Below are 25,990 nucleotides of genomic sequence, written 5' to 3' on the forward strand. Positions count from 1 at the left end.
ATTTATTTATCCCTTCAGTACAGATGCGTCAGGTATCGTAATGGATGCCAGAGGTAAGTTAACAGGAGTGGGTCCCTGCCCTCAAGGTGTGCTCAGTCTTGTAAGGGAAACAAAGAAACAACCAAAACGAACCATTAGGAGGAGTGTGCACACCAGGACGCGTCTTTGACTCCCCATGAACTCAAAAATGCCCTCCCAGCAGGCTAATTTTCTCCCAGCCACTGTCTGTCTGGTGGACCTTGAATGTCCACCATCCAGGACGCAAAGCGCCGCTTCCTCCGAGAGCCATCCCAGCCTCTCCCGACTCGGCCTGTGATAGCGTCATGGATCGCCTTCTTGTGACAACGCTGAATGCTTGAGATATACTTGTCCGGGATCTGTCTTCCCACTGGATGGTAACGGCCTGTCCCCTGCTTACTGCTCTGTCCCCAGCACCAACAACAGTGTAGATGCTCCATCATTTGCCAACCTAATGATGGCCTATCAAATTAGGTGTAGAAGGTATGAGAAACAGCAAGAACCCCTTGATAAAGTTGAAAATTTCTGAAAAACTGGTATTTAGGAATACTGTTTTTATATATGCACTTCAGGCTGGCAGATCCGCATGTGCATACATTTTATTTCTTTATGGGAATTTTTACACAAGGATGTGTCTATATGTTTAACTATAAGGTTATTGGGTTTTTTTGTTTGTTGCTGGTTTGTTTTTAGTAATCACCATCTGGCTGGAGTTTTCAAGCAAACTCATGTCAATTGGGCAGTATTTTTAAATTTTTAAATGTTTATTACTGATTGACAGAGACAGCACGAGAATGAGAGGGGCAGAGAGAGAGGCAGACACAGAATACAAAGCAGGCTCCAGGCACCGAGCTGTCAGCACAGAGCCCCACACGGGACTCAGACTCACAAACCACAAGATCACGATGTGAGCGAAAGTCAGACGCTTAACACACTGAGCTGCCCAAGTGCCCCAAGGCAGTATTATTTCTTATAAAGTCATTATTCAGAGAATATATAGCATGCTTCACTGTCCATGTTCTCCTAACTACACACCACAGAATAAAAACATGTAATTTTCATCCTTTTAAAACCATTTTTTAGAACTTAATATCTATACAAACGCAGCACCCAAACCTCCTATTATTCCATTACATGCAGCCATGTTAATAAGTCTTCTTGTAAGCGGTGCTAAGTGGTGAGGTGCCTCACCAACCTATTAAGGAGTGACATTGAAATACAATATCCCTATCATTAGTTCTGACTTTACTTATTCCTAAGGCTTGTGCCCTTCAAAGTCATGGTCTAAAGAACAACCCTGAGAAACATAAAGCATACAAACTACTTCCTCACCAGCTGGCAATGAGGTCTATGCGAGCTAATAGTAACACTGCCTGGCGCATGGGAAGCAATCATTAATGACATTATTAAATCATTAATGATTACTAATCATTATTAACATTCCCTCTGAGCCAGTTGCTATCTATCTGCTTCGCAATTATGGGTTTTTCTGTTTTGATTACCGCAAAAATACAAGCATCTCTTACAAGAGTACCTGGCACACAGTTGGAACTTAATACTTGTTGAGTATTAGTTAACAGAACTTTAAGGCAACCTAATATACTCATAACACAATGGATGGACGCCACGGCTAACCTCACGCCATTTTCTTCTCTTGATCCCATTCAAGTTCAGGTCTACCCAACTCCTAAGCCCTCACTGCCAACTTTTACACGCACCCTGATTTCCTGGACTGACCAACATACTCTACAGGGAGTATCAGCGTCGGGTTCTTTCCCGCATGGCTCTCAAAGATAAAAAACCTTGCCCCACCTTTCGCCTTTATAACAAACTCCACCACTGCCCTCACTGACACTTTCAACTATTTATCACCTACGAAGCAGGCAGTATTCCAGACCTGGAGACACAATGGTGAAAAAGAAAAGCAGGATCTTTGCGTTTGTGGGATTAGGCTGAAATCATCATGATCTGTTCCCTTATTTCATTAAGACCCAGAAGAGACAGCGTAAGTTTCATTCAATGAACAGGACACCGAGGCTTGAAGGCAAAAACCAAGACTAAACTGAGCAGGCGCCGAGCCCTACCTAGCCTCTTTGCGACACCCCTGCTGAAGCAAGGGACCCCTCCACGCCACCCCTCCACTGATCCCCACTCCTCATCACCACCAGCATACACACTCTCTGCTGCCTTGCAGCGTGCCCTGCCATTCACACCCCAGGGCCTCGCTGTGGGTTGTCTGGAAGAGCATCAAGGACCACCATCGTGACTTACTAAACTAAGAATCAGAATGTTCTTACCCTTTGCTGTCCGGGAGTCGAGCCCTGGGCTCCAGAACACTGTGACTGCCCTGGAGAAGTGAGTCAGTGCGGCCGAGCTGTCCTCCTTTAATCTAAAAGAGGATTGTATTTCTTTTCTTCGGGATGCAAAGAAAGAAAAAGGAGCTAATGCTTCTTCTGAGTTTACTTATGTCTATGATCAGCATATAGAAGAATTATGTGCAGCAGATGGAATGTGTTAAATGCAAATGGCCTCTCCCCTGAGCGGGTGGCTCTCCATGAAAATAGGCATCGGAGTCCCCTGGAAGGCTTGTTAAAGCACAGATCGCTGGGACCTTTCCCCGGAGTGCCCGATTCAGTAGTTCTGGGGTGGGGTCTGACTCTCTTCCTGGGTGAGGCGGTCTGGGCTGGTCAGGAGACAATGCCGTCCTACGTAATTCTACCGTCTCCAGTTATTAGCTAATAGAAATACTGTGCTGTATCTATACACTTGTCTTTATGGAATGCTTGTATCTTAACAATCATGGAATATGCTCCTTTACTTGCTATGTTGAGGGCTTCATTGTTGCTTTGACTACCTAAGATTCACACCTGAGAGCGCAGGTAAGCTTCCTCCCGTGACCAATACCCCACATTGGCCTTTAGTCTCCAAAATTACATGGAGGGCTGTTGAAAGTTAATTCCTGTTGAAACTCCGTAACACTAAACTAGGTCCCATGAGCTTAAAAGGTTCGCCTCTCCACATGGATTTCCCTTTGTCTTTCCAGACATTTGGGTGTTGTAGATGACACTCAAGTTTTACCTCCTCATTATCAGGCCCCCCGTGAGTCAAATATGTGCTCTCCACGTCCCTGGACTTTTCTAAATGCGCTTTGTACTTGGTAAATGATTACTGAAGCAGTCTCCAGCATTTGACGACTGTTCTCGATGTCCTGTGGGTGTGCGGAGGCGGCGGCGGCTGGGGATGTGTGTTAAAAATAAAGTACTTCAAAGGCAGTAAGCTCCTTATGGTGATAAACACAAAATTTGAATATTAAAGAAGAAAAATTGCATGCTAATAACCATAAGCTCCAGTGAAATTTCCCCAAAACTCTGCCATTTTACAGAACAGCGGGAAACTCGGCACAGCTTTTACCAGTCAATGTCTGTTTGAAAGTTAGGTGCCCCTGGTGGTCATGCCCTTCCCAGTGTGCCTTGCGCCAGGAGCCACACAAGCAGCAAATGACCATCTTCTGTAAATGTCAGGCAGGTGTATCGTTATGAAGCCGTCTAGTTCTTCAGTCGTGCTTACTGTGGCCCAGGTACTGCTTTCAGCCCCTAACCCAGGTTGTGAACCCTCACAACCACCTTGCCAAGTGGGTCCTGTTCTCATCCTGGGAAAACAGAGGCCCAGAGACATTCAGAAAGGTTTTTTAAGGCCATGCCTTCGCAATATTTGCTACAACCAAGGACCACTTCAGTAATTAGGTACCGAATTATTTTTAAAATTATTTTTAAAACTTAAGTCTATTCTGAAAGGACAGCAGGTCTCTCACTGTAAATAGAAAATCAGCATCACTTATAAATAGGAAGTAACTATGAAAATATATACAACAAAGGGAAGCCAACGTCATTAACCTCTAGCTCGATTCTCTTGCGGGCCAAAGTCAAAGATTGCTCTCTCTTTGTTAAGAGGAAGTGGGGAGAAAAAGAAGCAGGTGTTACAGAGGTGTTAAAAAATAGGCCCAAACCAAAACAAAGACAAAACAAAACAAGAAAATAGACAACTTAAAATGTGGGGCATCCTAGAATGAGACATTCTCTATATGACCCTAACGAATGAAAGACTTCTAAATATCATTTCATTATGTGCTCTGGATTCTGAATTCCATTTTGTCCCTTCATTGACCCAGGCCATCCGACTACCCTGAGCCTCACTTCTCTCTCTGAAAACAAGAACAGCCTCAGAGACTTAGACATAACATACGTGAAGGTTGGCACACAGTAGGCGCTCCTATTGCTATGGTCCATGGTCACTTCTTGGGAGCAGAGAAAAGTCAGGCCCTAACGGACTTTAGTTCTGTGCTTGATATAAAGCATCCACAGAGGCTCTCCTGTGTTCTTGCTTCAGCTGAGCGGAGGCAGGCTGGGGGTGGGGTGACAATTCACATTCAGCAGTGACAAGGTAAAGACGCCTGGAGGGCTGATATGAGGAAACTTCTCATCCGCTGGGAGTCCTAAGTAGGTGTTAAGGAGGAAGGAAGTAACTTCACTTTTGAGTATCTGAAAACTGGGCAAATAAAAGATCACGGGATCCATTCCCCCTCAGGTCAGGACTCAGACTCTGGGTGGCCGGGCCCTGCCCAAGGCCCAAAAGCGGTGACACGTAGGCTGACTCCAGTCCCTTCACCCACACTGCACTCTTCCCACCTGGGCCATCTGTCTCCTCCTGAACCAGCTGCCCCAGGCTCTCCCAGTTACAAGGCACTGGAAACTTCTAACCCTTATTTCCAGGCTCTGGGATCCAGGATCTTCATTTGCAAAACAAGTATTGGCTTCAGTGCTATCTATGAATTTGCTAGAAAAGTTGTAGCCTTTTTTAAAAAACCAAAAAAATGTGGCTTTTTTTTTTGGCCAAGCCCCGATTACATCAATTCTCACATAAATAAATCCATACAAAGGGCACATAGTTCCAGCTGAGGCTCTGGTCTGTCCCACAGGAATCACGATTCCCTGGATTCCCACGAGACAGCACTTTCTGGGCTGCCTGTGGTAAAAAAGGGCCTGGCCTTTACAGCCCCCTCCGCAAGGAGAAAGATAGTGAGGAGAACAAACCAGGAACATGAATGAGGGGTTAAAAGGACTAAGTGATGCAACGAGTTCTAGAAAAATCAGGAATGGGAAGCCCACTCACCTCTCACATCAAGAGGGGCCGCGTGAGGGTGCCTGTGGACTGCGTGAGGAGACAGAGGAGAAATTTGGTCCCAGGAACACTACGGCCATGAAGTGATACAGGAGGTGCTTAAAGCTTTCAGTGTTCAGTCTCACGCTCATTGCAGGATCCCTTCTCAGAAAACGCCTGGATCTTTCAGAGCTGGGGAAACAGCTTTTTCACGCAAGGATGGCTAACTAATGCCCACCAGGACCTGGTTGGGAAGGTCACTGAGCAAGACACTGGCAGCTGGGCATGGAGGGCACCTGTCCCTTTTTATAAAAGGTTTAGGTTCGGTTGGTACCGCGCCAGAAAGGGGCTGCCAAATTGCCAGGTGTGACGGTTATGAACTTATCTTTCTTTGACGTTCTGCTGAATGGTGCTGGGGGCCAATCTCTTTTGTCAACTGCCTTCCTGTTAGATGCTGCCGGTAGGGAGAACCGGAGGGAACCCGGCGGCAGGAGGTGGGCACAAGGGTCCCTCCACCTCCTACTGGCTTGTTGGTACCAACCCCCTCGCCCCAAAAGTGGCCATCACCCCCTGCAACAACAGCTGGTGTGAGATCCCTGCTCCCTTCCCAGTCCAGACCCAGCCTGGCTGCACCCCACCCCCCCACCGCCCGCCCACCCTGCCCCACCAACGCCCACAAGGTACCAACAGCCGCCAAGGCTCGCCTTCTCAGGGGTCCCAGCTCCAAGATTCCCTTCTTTGAGCCTCTGGGTTTTGATACCCCCCCCCTCACTCTGTCCCTCATGGCCCCAACTCCAGCAGCAGGGGCTCCTTCCTGCAGTCAATACATATGGGTCAGCTGGGGGTCCCCTTTTCCTCCAGTCAGTTTCCCCAATATTAAATCTCTGTTTAAATCAACACCCACTGTGGATTTTCTTTATCTGACTGGACTCTGACTGGTCTGCCGGTTCGTTCTTCTTATTTTTCTAGAGAAGCCAAGGATCTCAATTACTTTGCGGAACGGACTTTTTCTCCCAATTTTTTGTGGGGAAAAAACCAACACATGTCTGAAGACCGGACTGAACCTTAGAGCAGACAATGTGGTAGCTCCTGAGAAGGAGCTTCCTCCCCTCCCCCGCCCCCCCCCCCCAGCTGTTGGGAAAGTCACCAAGGGGCAGGTCAAGGTGGCACAGTGCCCTGCAAGCCCCGTCTGCACTGAAGGAAATACCTGGTGCAGGAATAATCCCCCTCACAAGCCTGGCCCCTGGCTTCCTTGTAGGCACCTCTGGAGGGTTGATTAAAGCCTCTGAGTTGCAGCCCCCCAACCGTGGGTCAGCTTCTCCCCTGCCCAACACCTCCTTCTGCTCTCCCTTCCAGGGTACTCTCTAGAAACCTGCTCTGTGCAGCTCTGTCTCAAAGTCTGTTCCTAGGGACCCTGAAGTAAATAAGTTAAGGCTGCTTTAGTCTGATATACAGAGCACAGCACTCCTACAGGAAGTGTGAGGAAAACGCAAACACTTCATTTCAACAAAAAATATTCAACTGGAAGGAATGAAGGAGAGAAGGAATCAAAGTCAGAGATTAAGGACAAAGAGAGAGGCACTAAGTGAGAGGCTATGTGAAGTATTACATGGAGGTGAAGTAAATAGTACCAAGAAACCAAATGGTCATTACAAGCCGAAGGACTTTCCTTGAGTTTCGTCATGAGCCACAGCAAGGATCATTCACCAAAACCAAGACCATGCAGCCACGACCTCAACCTTTTCTGTCTCCCCAAAGCTTATGTGTACAGAGCATGTAAAACACTGCAAGGGCCTTTATTTGAAAACAACTTGAACTTGCTCCACCAGCCAAGACCTCCCCTTGGCCTCACGCAGCATGGAGTGCTTGTTTCGCGTTTACCTCAGGCTCACAGCACAGAATGGTAGCAAAATGGTGCCTTGCTTCCTCTTGTCGAGCATAGCTGGGGCTCCCAGTGCTCGATAGGCTGACAGTCTCAGCTCATGGTGGAGGGTGTGAGGGGTGCCAGACTTCACCCCTTCCTAACACCGTAACTCTTCACCGGCACAGGACACAGTCCCTACTTGCTCTGACCACTGACTATTGCATTGGTTGCTGCAGAAGAGAAGACAGGCCCCATGAGAGATTTGGCCTTTGTAGTTGCCACAGGATGTGTTACGTGAACCTCCACGGCCTGTCCCAAGTGTTTTGGGAACATGAAATTGTTTTTTTATTAAAGTGTAACATGTCCCTTTTCCCTACTAGCTCCTTCTGCAGTTCAATCATGTTTGTCTGGTCAGCACAAGTCACAATCACGTCAAAGGGGAGATGTGGGGAGGCAGGGGTCAACTACACTGTAATATTTAACTATATTACTTAAAAGCAACTGGAGAAAACGCATTTTAATTTTCAACTTCAAAGAAAAGCCAAGGTGATTATGGTTGTATCCCCTGGGGACATACAGAGGTAGAATGTATTGAAGGGCATGAAAAATAGCGGAGGCTGATCCGAAGTCAGAATCTGACTTGTTTGTAGGCCTGCCATTGACAGGAAAGAAGCATGCAAGGGACAGAAAAATGACCCATGGCAGTGTAAGCGAGAGAGATACACACACCTTTAGGTGTCACTAAGTCACATTTTTGTATAAGAGTTCTGATTAATACAGATACAGATAGTCAACTTGGGAGTGAACCTTCATAGGAATCTGGCTAACCAGGAACTTACTGTCAGGTAAGTAGCAAAATCAGACTCACTGTGAATATATAGGCTTCTGTTAGACATGTGACCTTCAACTCATGTTAACAGCCCTTATTTGGAATATTAAACAGAGGACCTGGGTAGCTCAGTCAGTTAAGCGTCTGACTCTTGATTTCCATTCAGGTCATGATCTCATGGTTTGAGCCCTGCATTGGACTATGTGTGGACAGTATGAAGCCTGCTTAGAATCTTCTCTTTCTGCCTCTCCCTGTTCATGTTCTTTCTCTCAAACTAAACAAACAAACAAACCAGAAAAACAGGTCTAAACCTCTTAGGATATTTCAATTGGCAAAGTACCATTTTCAGGCAATGGTTGTTCTTTAAAAAGGGTACATCATAATTGGTCATCATAATTGATCAAAGGTCTTAAACACTTTTATCTATTTAAAAAGGGATGAACCATTGTCTTATACCAGCCCCTAGGCTTTGTGCTGTGGTTTGAGGGTAGAGACAAAGCACACACCGTCTTTGCCTTGATGACATCTAGTCTACAGGGAAAAAGACCTTAGAACAAGTCAATAATTCCAAGTATGCTGTGCTTTATGCTGGAAAGACCTCTTCTTATTTAGGAGTCAAGGAAGGCTTTCCTAAGGAGTTTACAGCCATCTGAGACTTCAACAAACAAGGAAGTTTTGATGCTTTAAGAGATGATGGCAAAATAGAGCTCCTGCAAGGAAAAGAATCTCCAGGGGCCCAAATATGAGACAATACAGAATATACGAAAGGCTGAGAAAGCCCCAGATGGGAAGTGTGAGGACCAGACAGAGGAGATGGTCAGGAACCAGTTACGGAGTTCCTTCCCAGCCAGATTATTGATTGGTGGCTTCACTCTTCGATTTAATAGGGAAGTGACATGGTTAGTTGATCCCCCTGGCCACAGTGTGAGAACAGATTGCAAAGTGCTGAAAGAAGGTGGAGAGGTTGAGTTAGAAGTGAGAAGACAGTGCTTTGGAGCACTAATGGAGAGGGGCGAAAGGTATGTGAAAGATACCTGTGGGAAAGAGACATAGGAGTGAAATAAACAAAGTTTATAGACAGAGGATGTTGGGTGTGAAGGGCCAAGAAGGACCCCCGGGATTCGGTTTGCCTAGGCAGTGGCAATGTGAGGACCCTTTCCTAACACAAGCAGCAAGGGGAACGAAGTTTGGAGTGAGTGGTGAGGGAGCATGGGGCAGACCTCAAAGGGGTAATGGTGAGCTGAGCTCCCGATGCAGATTGCCGAGCTTTCTGAGTGCACATGATGAGTGGGCAGGTGAAGATAGACGTTTGGAGCTGATAAAGATATGCAGGTAGAAACGAAAGTGAAGACAGAGGTTTGAGAATCCTAAAAATAAACCAGAGCCCCCAAACTTGTCAGCTCTCAACATTTGAGGAGCACTTAGCATTAAGAAATGTATTTTGTAGCACGCATACATCACGAACGAAAATGAACCTGACCAATTCTTACCTCTGCCACGTGGGATGGGGAGGGATACTGTGTTCCTCCTCCCAGTGCTGGTCACAACCTGCTGTGTTGACTTAATGACCTGCCAGTGAGTTGCTACACACAGTTCGAAAACTCTAATGAGGAGAATGAGAGACGAGAAGAGGGTCCAAAACAGCTCCTCATGGCATTCTGTTGTTTAAAGCTCAACTGGGGTAGGTGCTTACAAAGAGAGGATCCAACAGAGAGGAAGGGGGAAGGGGCCAGGGAGATCTCTCCTTAAACTTGTAGCATGAGCACACCAGCTCCAAGAATGCCATTCTCAGGGCGTAACCTCCAAAACCAGAAAGTGGAGAATCTCCAACCTGAGCGGCTTTATCAGAACAACAACAACAAAAAAGCCCTTTCTAAACATATTCCCCCACCCCCAGGTTTTCCTTTTATCTCTTTGAGCAGGATGGGTCACATGACTCGCCCGGAGCCAATCACTGGCAAAGGGAGTAGAATTACCATGATGGGCTTGGGCTGATTAACATGCTCAGCAGGCACACCTGAGGATCCAGTCACTCTCCCTGAACACTTTGCGGGTAAACACCTGACCTTTGGGGCTCTACTAAGGAGGCGGCTCCATGAAGCAGTTACCCTGGCTTCTCGCTACTTAAATGGTGGTTCAGGGACCAGCAACATCGGCATCACCTGGGAGCTTGTTAGACATGCAGAATTGCAATCTCCACCCCAGACCTGCCGAATCAGAATCTGCGCGTTCTCGAGATTCTCAGGTGACTCTCATAGACTAGCAGTTTGACAAGCATGGTCGCAGACACCAGTAGACATTCCCAGGGTCCACCAGACTGCCTCCTGTGGTCTTGCTCTCCCTCTCCCTTCCTTCTCTCACTTGTTATGTCTTCTGTCACAAATCCCAGACTGCCACACGTGCTTTGCAGGGTTTTATTTAAATGACTCAACAGATCCTCTTTTTATTTTCTGCAGAAGGAAGCAGAGCAGCATTTTAGTATAAACACAGTGAGCTTCCAACTGTGACCAACTCGAGCCATTAATATTATTCCTTCAGGTCACCCTGTTCTGTTCCTATGAGGTGTAAAATCCTAGCCCAGGCCTGACAATGTCACTTGCTGCTGGAAAGTTCTATATTCTTTAACAGCCCTAGGCAGGATTGGATGGGGTTGTTTGCTTTGTAAGTAGTGTTTATTTCATAATATAGCTCCTTTTGCTCAGTCTACAGGATTGGAGACTCAAGATGAGAACTTCTACATACAGGCAGTGAGAGGTAACGCTCTCCCTGAGGCCCCAGGAGATAGGAAGTGCTCGGGTAAGGTCTCATTGAGCCAGTTCTGTCCAGAGTTGGAGGCTCTGAGATTCTGAGACACACAGAAAGCCTAGAAAATTTTCAGAGAAAAGACAAATTTGGTTAAAGAATTGGAGGATCGAACCTAAAAGGAAATGTTAAAAGAATTAATGTACCTTAGGCTACAGAAAGGAAGACAGGGAAGTCGTTAAACATGTAGACTTGGATGACATCTTACTGAGGCTTCACACAAGTGGCTGTATTCAGGAATTTTTGTTCTTTCTTTTAAAAAAAATTAGGTGTGGACACTCAGAAGTCGACCAACTGTCGAAGGATGAACGCATAATGCCTTTTTCAGATTTCTTCCTACTCATTCATTCATCCACAGTTATTGACCACCTGTCACGTACCAGGTGCTCTTGTGATTTTACTCAAACGGGCCCTTTTAAGAACGGTGACTATGTCAAGAAAGTAATTCATTAGAGACTACTCTGATTCTTCTGAAAGGTCTCCGACATAGTTCTGATAAAATACAGCAGCCTCAATATAAAGGCAGTTTCCTTAGATGGCCTGGACACTTCCAAGATCTGCCTCCAAATGGCTTTTCCTTTCTTTGATTTCATTGCTTGTCTTACCCACCTGCCTCTCTTTCCCAGCAATATACCCATGTTGGCTTGAACATGCCAACCCCTTTAACATGGTTCCCTTGGTGGCAGTAGCTTCCTCCCTAAAATATCCTTCAATACTTTGATACCCTTCAAACTATTAAAACTCACCTGGAGTCTTCTCTACAAAGGCTTCTGGATTCTTGCCATTTAAAATTAATGGTGAAATTAAATCAATTAAAAATGAACTCTTTGCTCCGTATTCCTCTAACATAATGCTTTACTAGTCTGGCAATTATTCTCCTCTGCATTATGATTCCTTCCCTCCCCCATCCCCCATGGCTCAACAGTAAGCTTTCTATGAACAAAGACCCCATCTTACTCTTTGTGTTTCTCCCCAGCACCTAGCTGCAAGTCTGGTGAGACAGAGTTAGTGCTGCTCACCAAATATTTCTGCCTATTAGAGTCTTCTGGGCCTAATAGGTTTGCACTTCTTGGACCCCTATGGTTGGTTAGAGACATGTAGTCAATTACCACCAATGAATTGTATGTAGAGTGGTGTGTGACACCCCTGGGCTGAAATTCTAATCACAATCAGCGTTATCTTTTCTCTTGATGACTATGACTATTAATGTCCTGGAGAATAGCTCCTCCCTCAGCTGGGATAATGTCAGCTTACAGCATAGCCCCAGCTGACCCACGATAGATGTGTTGAGTGAACAAAGAAATAAAACTGTTATTATTCAAACTCACTGACATCTAGGGTTGTTCGATATGAAGCAAAGCCCAGCTCATCCTGAGTGAGATACTTGTAAATGGTAGATCATCACTAAATACTTCAGGTCTATCTTTTTTTTAAAAATCAATTAGAAAAAGCAATTGATAATTTTATCTGTTAAAAGCAAATCAAGTAAAATTGCCAGCCTTAAAGTCAGTTGTCAAGAGAGGCCTTCTGAGGTAAGAGGAAGAGTGGAGAGTATCCACCTAGTTAACTGTTGATTGGCAGACTGGCTCTAAGTGACCTTGGTCATTGGACCTCCCAGAACTCGGCAGCCTCTAACCCCAGGCGTAACTTATATTTATCTGGCAATGTTGTGAGAATTAAAGGAAACAAATCAATGGTACCTGGCACATGGTGGAACTCAATACATTATAATTACAAATTCTTTAAGATCTGTTTTTCAAGGCAGGCCATGTAAAAAGGGAGAAATGTGAGAAACCATGCATATTTCAATTCCAACTGAGTTACTCCCTTCCTGCGGATCAGTGGCAAAATGTTCCTTCCAACCTTCTTTCATCCATCTTTCAAAATATAAGCAAATTTGGGCCCTTACTGATTTTTTTTTTCAAAAGTCTGTGAGGCTACTATATGTGTTTTTTAATGTATGTTTGTTTATTTATTTATTTATTTATTTATTTATTGAGAGAGAGAGAGACAGAGCTTGAGCAGGGGAGGGGCAGAGAGAGAGGGAGACACAGAATCTGAAGCAGGCTCCAGGCTCTGGGCTGCTAGCACAGAGCCCAATAAGGGACTCAAGCCCACAGACCATAAGATCGTAACCTGAGCTGAAGTCAGATGCTTAACTGTCTGGGTCACCCAGGTGCCATGTTTACTCTATGTTTTGAGCGAGTAATTTATGTTTAAATAGGACTATTTTTAATGAATTATTCATTTTCCCTCTGTGCTAGACATGAGTGACTCATTTGAAATAAGTAGATGCACTGAAAAAAAGAAAGAAAAAAAAATAAGACCCTGGATGTGTTTTCTAGGTTTATTTTTTCTTGTGGCTAGAAAATGGGAATCTGCTTTCAAGAAGCTCAGTTATATTTATAAAATTTGAACATTATCCTGGGTTTGATGATAAGCCCAGAATAATGGTTGCCTTTTGCCTTTTTGTCTTGATTTCCAACACTTGCTCAGGTGCACTGAACTATTCAACCCAATATACGTAAATAAAGGTCTCTGACACTGTGCATGTCACAATCCCATGACAGCTCACAGTTATTGTCATGACCTCTTCTGACTTGGTTACGCTGCTGGCAGAGAACAGACATAACTTCAGTCCCTCAGTGTAAACAGAGAATGAGTCATCCTTGTGAGGCGGTAAACAGCAACTTGGGCAGATGAACACCATCTTTAGACTTTTTAATACACCTGTAATGTAGAAACCCATCGCCTCTGAAATACTTTATACATATTTTGATATGTGCTGAAAGAAACATCATGATCCAAAGATAGGTTCCTGTTTCTAGGGCTTTAATAAGGGGAAGGAAAATCTAAACATCCATATTTCCCAGCCCAGCTAAGGACCCACTTCTGCAATAGTACCAAAGAGTAGGAGAGGGGAAATCAAGTTAGAAGACAGGAATGCCTATATTGGTCTTCTCTGCTCCCAAACTAAACTCCCTTCCTGTGTCCTTCTCCATCTCCTATCCCAAGTCTCTGCCTTGGTTCTGATTACTCAATTGAAAAAAGAAATCAGATGGAGTCAGGAGCACTTACAGAGCTACTACATGGAAGACATTTCAGTTAGTCTTCAGGATGACATATTTCTCTGTCCTGGAGGACCTCAAGTGCTCAAAAAATAAAAGGAAATTAGTAATTATTCTCCAGCCTGATGACCTGTGAAGGCTCATCCTAAATGTGCAATCATGAAAATAAAGTTTTCAACATTCAACAACATATGTTGTCCTAGTGAAAAAAGTGAAATACAAAATTACATATGGAGTTTGATCCTAATTGTGTAAATAATACCCATTCATGTCATCATATATTCAGAAAAAATTTGGGATCAGATTGGCAGTCTGAGAACATCTGTATACTTTTCCTTACCTCTCCAAATTCCACTGAAATATCACACAAGAAAAGTTACAAAGATCAGAAAATTTGAAGACTTCCTGGAAAATAGAATGAAGAGAATTGGATTGAAAAAAAAAAAAAAAAAAAAAAAAAAAAAAAAAAAAAAAAAAAAGCCAGAGAAAAGACACTGCAAAGGTAAGAGGTAGTTGCACACTAACTGGAGGGACTTCAGTTAACCAGTACCACGTAGGGGGCGTCCTTGTCAATCATTATCTGGTCAATAAAAGATTGCATTATGAACTCAGGAGCCTGTCATGATCTGCCTGTGTCCTTCATATGCTGAAGTCCTGGCAACAATGGCATTCACTTCTGTGTTAAAGCCTCATAACTGTTTTAGACAGTGAACTTGGGGACACCTGGGTGGCTCATTTGGTTGAGTGACTCACTTGATTTCAGCTCAGTTCATGATCCCAGGATCATGGGCCCCAAGCCCCACGTCAGGCTTCGAGCTGAGTGTGGAGTCTTTGTGGGATTCTCTCTCTCTCTCCCTGTCTCTGCCCCTCTCCCCTGCTTGTGCATTCTGAAAGAAAGAAAGAAAGAAAGAAAGAGAGAGAGAGAGAGAGAGAGAGAGGGAGGGAGGGAGGGAGGGAGGGAGGAAGGAAGGAAGGAAGGAGGAAGGAAGGAAGGAAAGAAGGAAGGAAGGAAGGGAGCCTGGGGCTAGCCTATCAGAAGGGCTGACTCTGGACAGAGAATTAGAGTAGAACTTGATAAATCTACACATACAACAATAGGAATGGGGTGGAAAGAGGTGACAAGAAGAGGAAACCACGAGACGCTTCCGTTATGAGAGGTTTCCAGATCTCACATGCTGGGGAGAGGGACCTCCCACACCAAGAGCATCTACCTACATACCTGCAAGAGCCTACTCAGCACACTCTAAAAGCTGGCCCCTACCATCAGCACTTTACTCACTGGGATGATTATTGCAGCCATAAAACAGAAAAGCAGCCATGTGAAAGAAATAATCAGACTTCTGGATTATTAAAAGTATAATCACCATTCCTTAAAAATTGAGCTGAACATCCAGATGGGCACGGATGAATATTAAATTAATGAGCTGGAACATTTGGCTAAGGGACTCTTCCGGAGCACAAGGCAGAGATAAATTTCCAGAAGCTCCCACATCTATCTAAAGAGTTTATAAGGGAAGGAACAAAGAGAATAGATAGGATGACATAACAAAAATCAGAGATGATTGTTGTTTAGGACTGAAGAGATATTATAAACTTGTGGATTTTTGTGTATTTTGTTTCAGTTTATTTCAATTTCTGAGAGTTTGGTGCTCAGAGCGTCCCATCTTGGGCTAGTGCAATAGTCCTCAACCAAGGGCATTTTTGATCCACAGGAGACATTTAGCAATGTCTGTAGATATTACTGATTTGCATGACTCGGTATCTAGTGAGCAGACAGAAGCCAGGGTTACTGCTAAACACTGCACAATGCACAGAAGAGTCCCCATTGCAGAGGATTATTTGGCTCCAAATGTAAATGGTGCTGAGGATGAGAAACCCTGAGCTAGTGGAAACCCTTCAGGGGAGGTCCCATACCCCTTAGGTATAACTCTTGGAGCACTCATTCACTTCCTTGCTTTCCAATTTAACATCACATCTCCTGGAACTTCTGCCTGAGCCCTAGAATCAGCCACTTCTACAAAGATAGTTGGTTTTTTTGGTGAGATGGTACATAGAGACAATAATCTGAGTTCCATGGATGCTCATTGCTGTTGGGTTGTCATTCTTTTCAAGAGAAGATCGAGGGGCATCTAGGTGGGTCAGTTGGTTACGTGCCCAACTTTTGGTTCAGGTCATGATCTCACAGTTAATGCGTTTGAGCCCCGCGTGGGGCTCTGTGCTGTCAGCTCAGAGCCTGGAGCCTGCTTTGGATTCTGTGTCTCCCTCTCTCTCTGCCCCTCCCCCACTCACACTCAGTGTCTTCTCTCTGTCTCAAAAATAAATAAACGTTAAAAAAATTCAAGAGAAGATCAATATGAAAGAGAATTTCCTAAGGTGGGTCACAGAACCCACATTATATCTACAAGTAACTGACCATCATGCCAATTGGTGTAAAAGCGGGCCATCAAATTCTGCCCAGCTTTTGCCTTCTGCTCTGATCCAAAGTGGCCAGAGAAGTAGGGTCTCTTTTCAGTTTTCCACAGAACCACACAGAAATTAAATCTTTTCTGGCTCATTTCTGGATTAAGTTGGTAGCTAAGCTCTTTCTAGAACATAATTTGTCTTCTTCCTTGGTCCATAGATATGACTCACTTTCCTCACCAAAACTTCATTTAGGGAAACAGGTGGCCAGCGCACAAGCCACAGTTTGTCAGTTTGATTTTTTAAGACATCGTTCAAAAATATGATTGATCTTGATTCCCAAGTGTTTTGGCACCCCAGAAGTTTTGTACTCTACATGATCACCAGTCCTGACCTTGCTGGGCGTTCTCTGCCCTCCAGGCTCACCAGGTTCATCCCAAGGTGAACGTGAGCCCTGTACCCTGGTCTAATGTCACTTTACTGCATGATGCCACACATTTTCTGAGAAGCTGTTTGTTCTCTGCCAACCTCAAAATGTCTCCATGTAAATCTTCCTGAGTGAGCGAGGGGAAGAAGAGAGGCGGGGGGAAAGGTTCAAAAGCAAAGAAAACAAGAAGGAGAAGGAAGTGGCCCGTGCTCAATGAACCAGCACGTGTGAAAGGCTAATCCAGAAATCACTCAGTAATCACCACCATGAAATCAGACCGGGCTGACATGGCTGGCTACGCATACACTCACCTTTCCCCCCTCCCACAAAGCCTCACTTCCTAAACCAAAGTGACCTTCTGAAATCTGGCCACTCTCCGCCAGCTCTTGACCCCTCCTGTGCAACAGCTTTTACACACCCTTAGCTAGCTTCCTTCCAAAGTCCCCATTTGCTTTTCATCCAAAACAATACAATTTTCCTGTTTTCAAGAGATGGGCACTGGCCCATGTGCCCAGTAAGCAAATGCTGGAGTGCAGAGGGCTGTTAGAAGTGCCACAAAATTTGCATATTACACAGGAGATTCTGAAAGAAGGGTGAGGGTTCAGGGGGCCCTGACGTGGAAGGCAAAACAGTGCTTGGAACTCAGCTGCACTCAATGTTCAGAAGCACTCCTTCAATGTTCAGTCATGCTCAAAGGAACAGTGTTGAAAGAGTGATTATGTTTTAAGATAGTTTGGCTGTCGACCAAATAACATGTTACTGTCCATTGTCAAGTGAGGAGCTTTTGCTGATTAGTGAATTTTGAAGAATTATAATAATGAGACATTTTCTAGATGGCTTTTTTTTTTTTTTGAGAGAGAGCATGTGAGTGTGAGAGGGGGCAGAGATAGAGAGAGAGAGAGAGAGAAATCTTAAGCAGGCTCCATGCTCATCATAGAGCCAGACACGGCTTGATCGCATGACTGTGAGATCATAACTTGAGCCTAAATCAAGAGTCAGACATGTAACTGACTGAGCCACCCAGCCGCCCCCTACATCGATCTCTTGTAGGGAACGTGGGTCAAGAAGACTATGACTTGACTTCTACTGGGTCCCAGAACACTTCTCTATTGGAGCTGGGCCTCTGTCCATATTTCTCTGGTGGATTCTTTTTCCCATCAGTCCCAAGCCGTTTGTATGAACTTAGGTGACTCAGAAATCTCTTAGTTTCTCCATCTTTAAACATGGTTGCTATTTTTGGCCCCTCATTCTCACACTCAGCGCTGGGTGATTGGTGAGGTGGTCAAGATCAGGACCATAGGCCTGGGTGTTCAAAGCAGACCTAGAAGGTAAGGCAGAGCATAAGGAAGCCTGGCCAGAGGCTCAACGGTCTCCTGAAACTAAACCTTCAAGGTCATGTTCTGGTGTTGGACTGGCTCTTCATTGGATTTTTAAAATTCTTTCCTGGCCCTGAGGATTCGGCCTGTGTTTCCCTTCTGTCATCACAACTGCCCTGCTTGGGGTCCTGTGTCTTCCAGACTGATGAAGGCCAGACTGGTTTCTCTCAATGTCTGTGCTGTATCACAACCATCATTTTTGAGGCATCAAAGAATAATGCTCAGAGGGCAGTCACGCATATGGTTCAGAACTGAGCTGAGGCAGAATCACGGTAGTGTGTGTGTGTGTGTGTGTGTGTGTGTAATTATTTAATAATTTATATCCTTGATAATAATAAACACGAATAGACAAAATAACTTCCACATAAACGTTTGTGAGGATGTGTCAACCGTCAGGAAGGAGACAAGTTTCCTTCAGCAACGCTTCCTATTTCCATATTGATGTTTTTTTTCTTTCTCATCTATGTTCTTCATCAACTACAGACCCTCCTGTACCTTCTTCTGGATGCTCCACCTCACCCCAGATAAACTCAACTATTCTGAGCCCACGATCGTGCTCTTTATTTTGGATAAAGTAACTGACTCCTTTCATCCCCCTGCTTTCTCCTGGATCTAGCCCTTTCCTGCCCCATGTCTCACCAAATAAACAAAAAACCACCACCAACAATTACAGTATTAATGCCAGTAAGAGTAACGTGAGCATGATTACAGCTGACCTTCACAGGGAGAGCTGTGTGTGCCAGATTCCATGGAAACATTTAACCCCGATCGTCCCCTTTGGTTCCTTGGTTTCCAAGGCCCAAAGAACTGTTGCTGCCTAACAATTGCCACAAAACTCAGCAGCTTAAAACAACACACACCTGTCATCTCACAGTTTCTGTGGGGCAGGAACCTGGGCATGACAAAGCTGGGTCCTTGGCTTCGAGGTCTCTCAAACAAGGTGTTGCTTAGGATTATAGTCATCTCCAGGCTCAACTGGGCAAGGATTTGATTTCAAGTTCCCATGATTGTTGGCAGGATGCAGTGTCTCACCGTCTGGTGGACTAAGGTCCTCATTCTTCATGACTGTTAGCCCCAAGCTGCCCTCAGTTCCTGATCGTATGGGTCTCCGATAGGGCACCTTCCTTCTTCAAAGGGTATGAGGACAATAGAAAGAGTCTGCTAGCAAGACAATGTTATAATCATTTGCAACGTAATCACAGAAGTGACCACCATCTATATTCTATTGGTGAGAATCAAGTCACTGTGTCCACCCTACCCTCAATATGTCCACACCCAAGGGGACACAGATATCAGAAGGCAGGGATCATCAGGGGCCATCCTGGACATCTGTAAACCTCAAGACCAATTGGGAAAGGAAGGAGAAAGGGTTGTTTTCAGACTGCAAGGATACTATCAAGACTAGAAGAAGAAGACGGTAGATCAGGGCAAGTGTTAAAGCTAAAAATGGTAGAGGTTAAGAGGTGGAATAGGGAAGTGAGTTATATCATTTTTGAGTCAGGGTCTCTCTCTTTCTCTTTTAGCCTGTAACAAGAGATAGAGTTAATGAGATGGTGGGTATAAGGCTAAAAGATGTGCGTGGAATTACGAGGCACTGCAAGAAGAATCTGTTATTCCATCAGGAAAGTAAATGGAAAATAAGAGTAATGGAGGAATTGGGTAGAGGAGCTGCTGAGAGGGACGGAAGATAATCTCTCTGCACAAAAGTGACCCAGAGTCCCCATGGGCAGGACACTCGTGGCAGGGACATGCCAAAACATCAAATAAGAAAGGAAGGAATCAGAGCATGAATCAGATCTAGAATAGGGTGTCTAACCAGAGACAGTCAAGATGGAAGAAACAAACTCCAGACAGAAAACGGAAGGCTTGTTCTATAAAGAGTTTTTGAGGCACTGCTCCCTAGGGCAATGATACAGGGGAGAGGACACAGAACATTTTTTTTGTGGCCTCTAGCAAAACAAATTTCATTTCATATGTATTTTCTGAGGGGAAATAAGATTGCAGGACTTTTCAGAGGTTTTATATGCTAGTGTCCTTTGTGAAACCCTAAGGTGTATGTGAGGGAGGGTGGGGACTGAAAAGGCACTGCTTCCCACATGTGTTTATCTGTTTGTATGGCGGCAGAGACATGTACACATTTTAGGGAATCCTCTTTTATTAAATACCTGTGGCCTTTTGCAGGACCGGGAAAGGTAAGCCAAGCATGGTTGCCAGCAGTTGAGCAATAAGCAAAAATTTTTATCTAACACCTACGTGTTTACCAGCAATGACCCTAGAATCTGTTGGACGTTTGGGTCCAACAATGGGAAAGATACAAAACCAGAATCAGAGAAGTCACCAGATCGTCACCTTTTCTACCCATCCCCAGAAATTCCCCCAAATTCCCAAAGCTCTGCCTATTACAATCCTCTCCAGAATTCCTTTTTCTCCCCCTGCGGATGCTCATTTCCTTATCAACAGAGAAGGAATCAGGGAGTTTGCCCCCAAAGGTTTTTCTCTTGGAATTTTTCCCAGTAACACAGGGTGAAGGCAGTAAAGGGATTTTCATTGAGAGAGGTAAGATGAACTTGTTAAGAGCTTTAAAAATGTCTTTTCAGTACTGAGAAAGATGAAATCAGGGAAGGATCCCTGGCCAAACCACAAAGAAGATAGTTCATCAAGGAATACTAATTTCTCTAGCATTAGTGGAGAATTATCCACCAGGGGGGTTAAGAGACCAGTGCTCTTGTAATCAAAGGATGAGAGACCTTCCCTCCAATAACTGGGGTTGGCTGGGGGTCTGATCAGCTCAGAAGAGCAAGACAGCGATGAGAAACCACTCCTTCCTGCCTTATACAATGCTGCGTTTTTAGGTTAATCCTCCAAGGATATTACGGTTACTTTCAATGGTTAATGAATAGCTTCTAAGTGCCTGCTTCACTTAATTGTCCAAAGGCCAGTTGGTCCCAGAGCATATAAAGCTTCGAGCTGGCTAATGAGAGCATTCTCTCTGAGCAAAGGAAGCAGGGGGGTGGAAGGGCTACCAAGGAGCAGGGATGCGGGACAGAACGGGTCTAGTCCTCTGTGCCCTTGCCCTACTGACGGGCTTCCTGATGGTCTGCCTGGGAGCCTTCTTCATTTCCTCAGGGTCCATATTCAATTGTCGAGGGAATCTGATCCTGGCCTATATGCTTCTGCCACTGGGGTTTGTGATCCTTCTGAGTGGAATTTTCTGGAGCACCTACCGCCAGGCAAGGGAAAGCAAAGGGGTGTTCACCCACGTGCTCAGACAACACCTTAACCACAGGGCACTGCATCTGGCCACCGTCAACAGGTATGTGCCGAGAAGCCAGGGGACAGAGGAGGGCTGCAATGGGGCTGAGTTCCGGAAAAGTCGAATGACCCTAATCCCACAGTGCAGTGATATCCATGTCCTGCTGGGCTGGATGTGTAGAACTGAAGCTTTCTTGTTGGGAAATTACTCTGGGGTTAGTCCTTAGGAGGAACGGCGCTGCCTTTGAGGAAATCTGGGAAGTACAGGGGATTTATATCAGAGAAACAGCCCCCCTCCCCCCCCCCATGGAAGAACCACCTCAGCCGATTTAAGAAGCCCAACACTTAGTTTCTTTTGATGTATCATGGGAGCTGTCCTTAGGGGCAGGGGGTGGTTAGTTATTCCCATAACCAAGGGAAGGGTTATAAGGAAGGCAAGTTCCAGACCAAATTCTGCCACACAACAAATGAACAGACAGGCAGAGAATTAGTCCTGCTACGTCTTCATGAGCTCTGTGTGGTCCCAGCTTATGGTCCCTTTGGGTGTTCTGATCACACCTTGCATGAAAGATTTATTCAATGTCAGATAATAACATTCCAGAGGTAATTCAGTTAATCTTACCACCTCACACCCATTATGACGGCTATTGTTTAAACACACATGCAACACACACACACACACACACGCAAACACACACACAGAATAAAAAAACAAGTGTTAGCAAGCCTATGCAAAAATCCAAAACCTTGTGCACTGTTGATGGGAATGTAAAATGGTGCAATCATTTTATGGAAAATGGTATGGAGGCTATATATAGAATTACCATTTGATCCAGAAATTCTACCTCTGGGTATACAGACAAGAGAACTAAAAGCAGAAACTTGAACAGATATTTGTACACCAGTGTTCAGAGCAGCCTTAGTCACGAAGCCAAAAGGTGGAGATGACCCAAATGTCCATCAGTGGATGAATAAATAAACAAAGCATGGTCTACACACACAGCGGAATACTAGCCACAAAGAGAAGGGAATTCTGACACGCTACAGCGTGGATGAACCATGAAGACATGATGCTAAGGACAAGAAGCCAGACACAGGAAAGACAAACACTGTATGATTCCACTTATACGAGATGCCTAGAGCAGTGAAGTTCACAGACAGGAAGTACAACAGTGGTTACCAGGAGCGGCGGTGGGGGAGGAGGGAAGTGGGTACTTACTGTTTACCGAGCACAGAGTTTCAACTTGGGATGGTGAGAAAGTTCTGGAGATGGGTGTCTAGCAGGGTGCCCGTACTGAATGCCACTCACTCATTGGTACACTTAAAATGGCTACAAAATGGCTACAGCGGCAAACTTCAGGTTATATGTACGTTGCCACAGTAAAACAAAATGCAGTTCAGCTGAAGGTATCAGACAAGCAAAACCCTCGTAACTCTTGCCCAACACAGGACCATTTAGGGATAAATCCTCAAGTATCATCCTTAAGACATAGGCTGTAAGACTCCTTAAAAAAATTATTTGGCCTTCTTCATCTAAAATGTCTTAGCTACTGCATGTATCTTTTTATTATTTATTATTTTTATTCTTTTAAAAATTTTAATATAATTGTCATATTGATTTCTGTACAACACTCAGTGTTCATCCCAACAAGTGCCCATCATCCACTTTCCCTTCTCCCAGTATCTTTTTTTTTAATGTTGGTTTATATTTGAGAGAGAGACAGAGACAGAGACCGAACACCAGCAAGGGAGGGGCAGAGAGAGGAGACAAAGAATCCAAAGCAGGCTCCAGGCTCTGAGCTGTCAGCACAGAGCCCGATGCAGAGCTCACACTCACAAACTGCGAGATCATGAAGTCCGACGCTTCATGAAACTGGGCTGAAGTCAGACGCTTAACCGACTGAGCTACCCACGTGTCCCATATATATCTTGAATATAAGTGATTTTACCCACGATGGTTGATATTTGACATTATCAGGCTAATTAATAAGAACTAACTATAATAACCAAGCCCCATTTCTAATGTTTAATATACTAACTAGCAAGGTCTCTGGGTTTGATAAAAGATTAAGGTAACTGAAGCGATCTTAGAGGATGCTTCTCGAGTGAGGACTTTTTTTCTTGTGTACATGTTAGATGATTGCCTCTAGAGTGTGAAGCCCTGATAAGAGTAACTGATTGCCTACAGGGGGCAGCTTAAATTTACTGACACATGCATAACACCACAGCAAGCAGAATTATTTTAGTGATCTATGATGTGGATAGCGTTACACTTCATTGAGCTGCCTCTTCCCGTGGCATTGAATAGATACCCAGCCTACTCACGATGGCCAGTAAGTCAGTTAAGGAAGAGTTGCATTTCTGAGAAGAACGTATCCAAACTGGGAACCCACACCGAAGCGTCAGAGCAAATGAGTCTGCAATGGTGGAATGTGGGGCGCCGAGAATGTGAACTGGTGTGGGGGGGATGGGCTTGGGAGGGGTGGGTGGGATTTGGGGGCAGGTGACAGTGATCTTCAAGCCTCTCAAATTACTCTAGGCAAAAGCTCACCTTTTTGTCTTCAGTGTCTTTACGCGTGTGCCCTGTGACAGTGCCTTGGCTATTCTGAGTGAAGGCGGAGATTCAGGCCATACAGTAGACAGCACCTTCAGCTATCTGGCTCCGGGCCTGGTAATATTTGGAATGGAGCTGTGGCCACAAATGGCAGTCTCTGCTCTGTTGTGGTTACCTACCACAACACTCCCTGTAGGCACCGAGGAATTCGCTCTATAAATACACAACTCAACCAAACTCACCCTCTCTCTTCCTCACCTCACACTACCCCCCACCCTGTCCCATTCATGATGGAGAAGCCAGAAGGATTTAGCAATTAGCAACGTTGGGCAAGATGGCCAATGAATACATCACCTTTGGCGCGAATGGCTCCTTCCGCCATTGGCCTACTGGCATAGAAAGGGCTGGAAGTGAAATCTATGTGAAGTTGTTGGATGAGCTAGTTTGAGAAATGACTAAGTTTTTTTGGAAACATGTTTGCTGAGACTTGAAAGAGAGAGAAGCAAGAGAGGAGCATCTGACAGAGTTGAGGAGACTGCATAGAGCTGGGTTTTTTTTTTTTCAATGTTGTATGTGAATGCAGTTGACGCACAGTGTTATGTTAGTTTCAGGTGTATAACGTGGCGATCTGACAAGATTATACATTGGTTTTCATCCATCGTTTTGTTCGCTCTGAGGATCTGAGACAGTGAATGGAACCACACAAGAAAGGAAGAATGTGTGAAGGGGAAAAAGGATATAATGAACGAAATTAACTGGGTGGAGGGTAGTTCCACCGTTGAGACCCCCTGACCTCATCCCCATAAGAATCTCAGGCTGAAAGCCCCTGGTTCCCATGAGTAAGAGAGAGCAAATAGCTTGGAAGAACCACTGGGAAAAATATGACGGTAGAGGCACACATCCCATGGCTGGTGAGGAGGGCTTTGCTGGAAAAAACAGCACATTTTTGAAAGAGCTGGTGATGCCAGGGAAGAAGTACATCTGTTTCACAATCAATGTTTCTTAACAGTTTCACTTCACACAGTGTGATTTGAGAGAGTCGGGCATATGCCTCTTTGGCATTAACCACTTAAATAACACATGTACGTTTGTGGCACTTTGATCCCCAGGCCAGATTTCTACCCTCCTGCGTACGAAGAGAGTCTTGACGCCGAGAAGCAGCCACGTCCAGCAGAGGGCAAGGCCTCGGATGTTCCTCCACCTGTGTACATGGAGGTGGGCCTTGAAATCGAGGATGCACCTGACGTCCACCCAGAGGCCCCACCTTCCTACGAGGAGTCTGTGGCCGGTGGGGCGGTGACAGCCACGCCATTTGCAGGGTGCTGAGTGAGGATGCTGAAGCAGGTGACACTCTCTAGTGCTTGGGATGCATCCTTGTGGGATACAGCTGCTGGTAAAAACACAGGCACCAGACTAAGGGAGGAAAGGGTCACCAGTGATGCCCAGAAGGCTCACCGAGGAGATGCAGGAAACGACAGCATTACGTTTCCAGAGACGTGCTGTGGTCTGCAAGGGCAGTATGGTGTCCCGGAAGGGTGCAGTGGACAGCAAGCAACGTTTCAAAGGATTCACACTAATCCCAGTCCAGGTGGGCTTTTGGACTGTTTTTGGAGCTGGGCTCCAAGAGGCTTTTTAGCTCTCACTCAACCCCCTCCAGCACGTTAGCCCCCAACAAGGAGAACATGAGCTACTCATAGACAGCCACGAGGCTTCAGGTACCACATCACCCAACAATTGCAAGAGGAAAGTGTGCTAGACGAAGGGTCTTTTATTTTTTTTTTATTTTTTTTTAATGTTTTATTTATTTCTAGGAGAGAGAGAGACAGCCTGAGCAGGGGAGGGTCAGAGAGAGAGGGAGTCACAGACTGAAACAGGCTCCAGGCTCCGAGCTGGCAGTCAGCACAGAGCCCGACGCGGGGCTCGAACCCACGAACCGCGAGATCACGACCTAAGCGAAAGTCGGACGCTTAACCGACTAAGCCACCCAGGCGCCCCGAAGAAGGGTCTTGTCAAGTTTAATTTGCAGGGTTTGTTTGCTGGCTTCATAGTTCTCCCCATTCACCATATTACCAGAGCGACACCGTAGTAACTCACCTTTGGGAGATTTGCTCTTGGAAGCCATGAATGTTACTTTCTTTTCATGATGTATAGTTTGTTTCTAGGTGGAAAGCAACTGTAATAATTGCTTTCAAAATGGCTGGAACACAGAACTTTAGATGAAGATCTTAAAAAAGGGATGGTGG

The 25,990-nt window shown here is 45.2% G+C and overlaps 1 protein-coding gene across 1 annotated transcript; it reads left to right on the forward strand.

Moving 5' to 3' along the window:
• Nucleotides 1-20,976: 20,976 nt before the first annotated feature.
• On the forward strand, nt 20,977-25,568 carry TMEM252 (transmembrane protein 252). The gene is made up of 2 exons (XM_039249520.1): nt 20,977-21,254; nt 24,857-25,568. The coding sequence occupies exons 1-2, from the start codon at nt 20,977-20,979 to the stop codon at nt 25,071-25,073; spliced, it is 495 nt and encodes a 164-aa protein (XP_039105451.1). The 3' UTR covers nt 25,074-25,568.
• The last annotated feature ends 422 nt before the right edge of the window (nt 25,569-25,990 follow it).

Source organism: Hyaena hyaena, unplaced genomic scaffold, assembly GCF_003009895.1.
Source record: "Hyaena hyaena isolate Hyena2069 unplaced genomic scaffold, ASM300989v1 scaffold_341, whole genome shotgun sequence".
Lineage (NCBI taxonomy): Eukaryota > Metazoa > Chordata > Mammalia > Carnivora > Hyaenidae > Hyaena > Hyaena hyaena.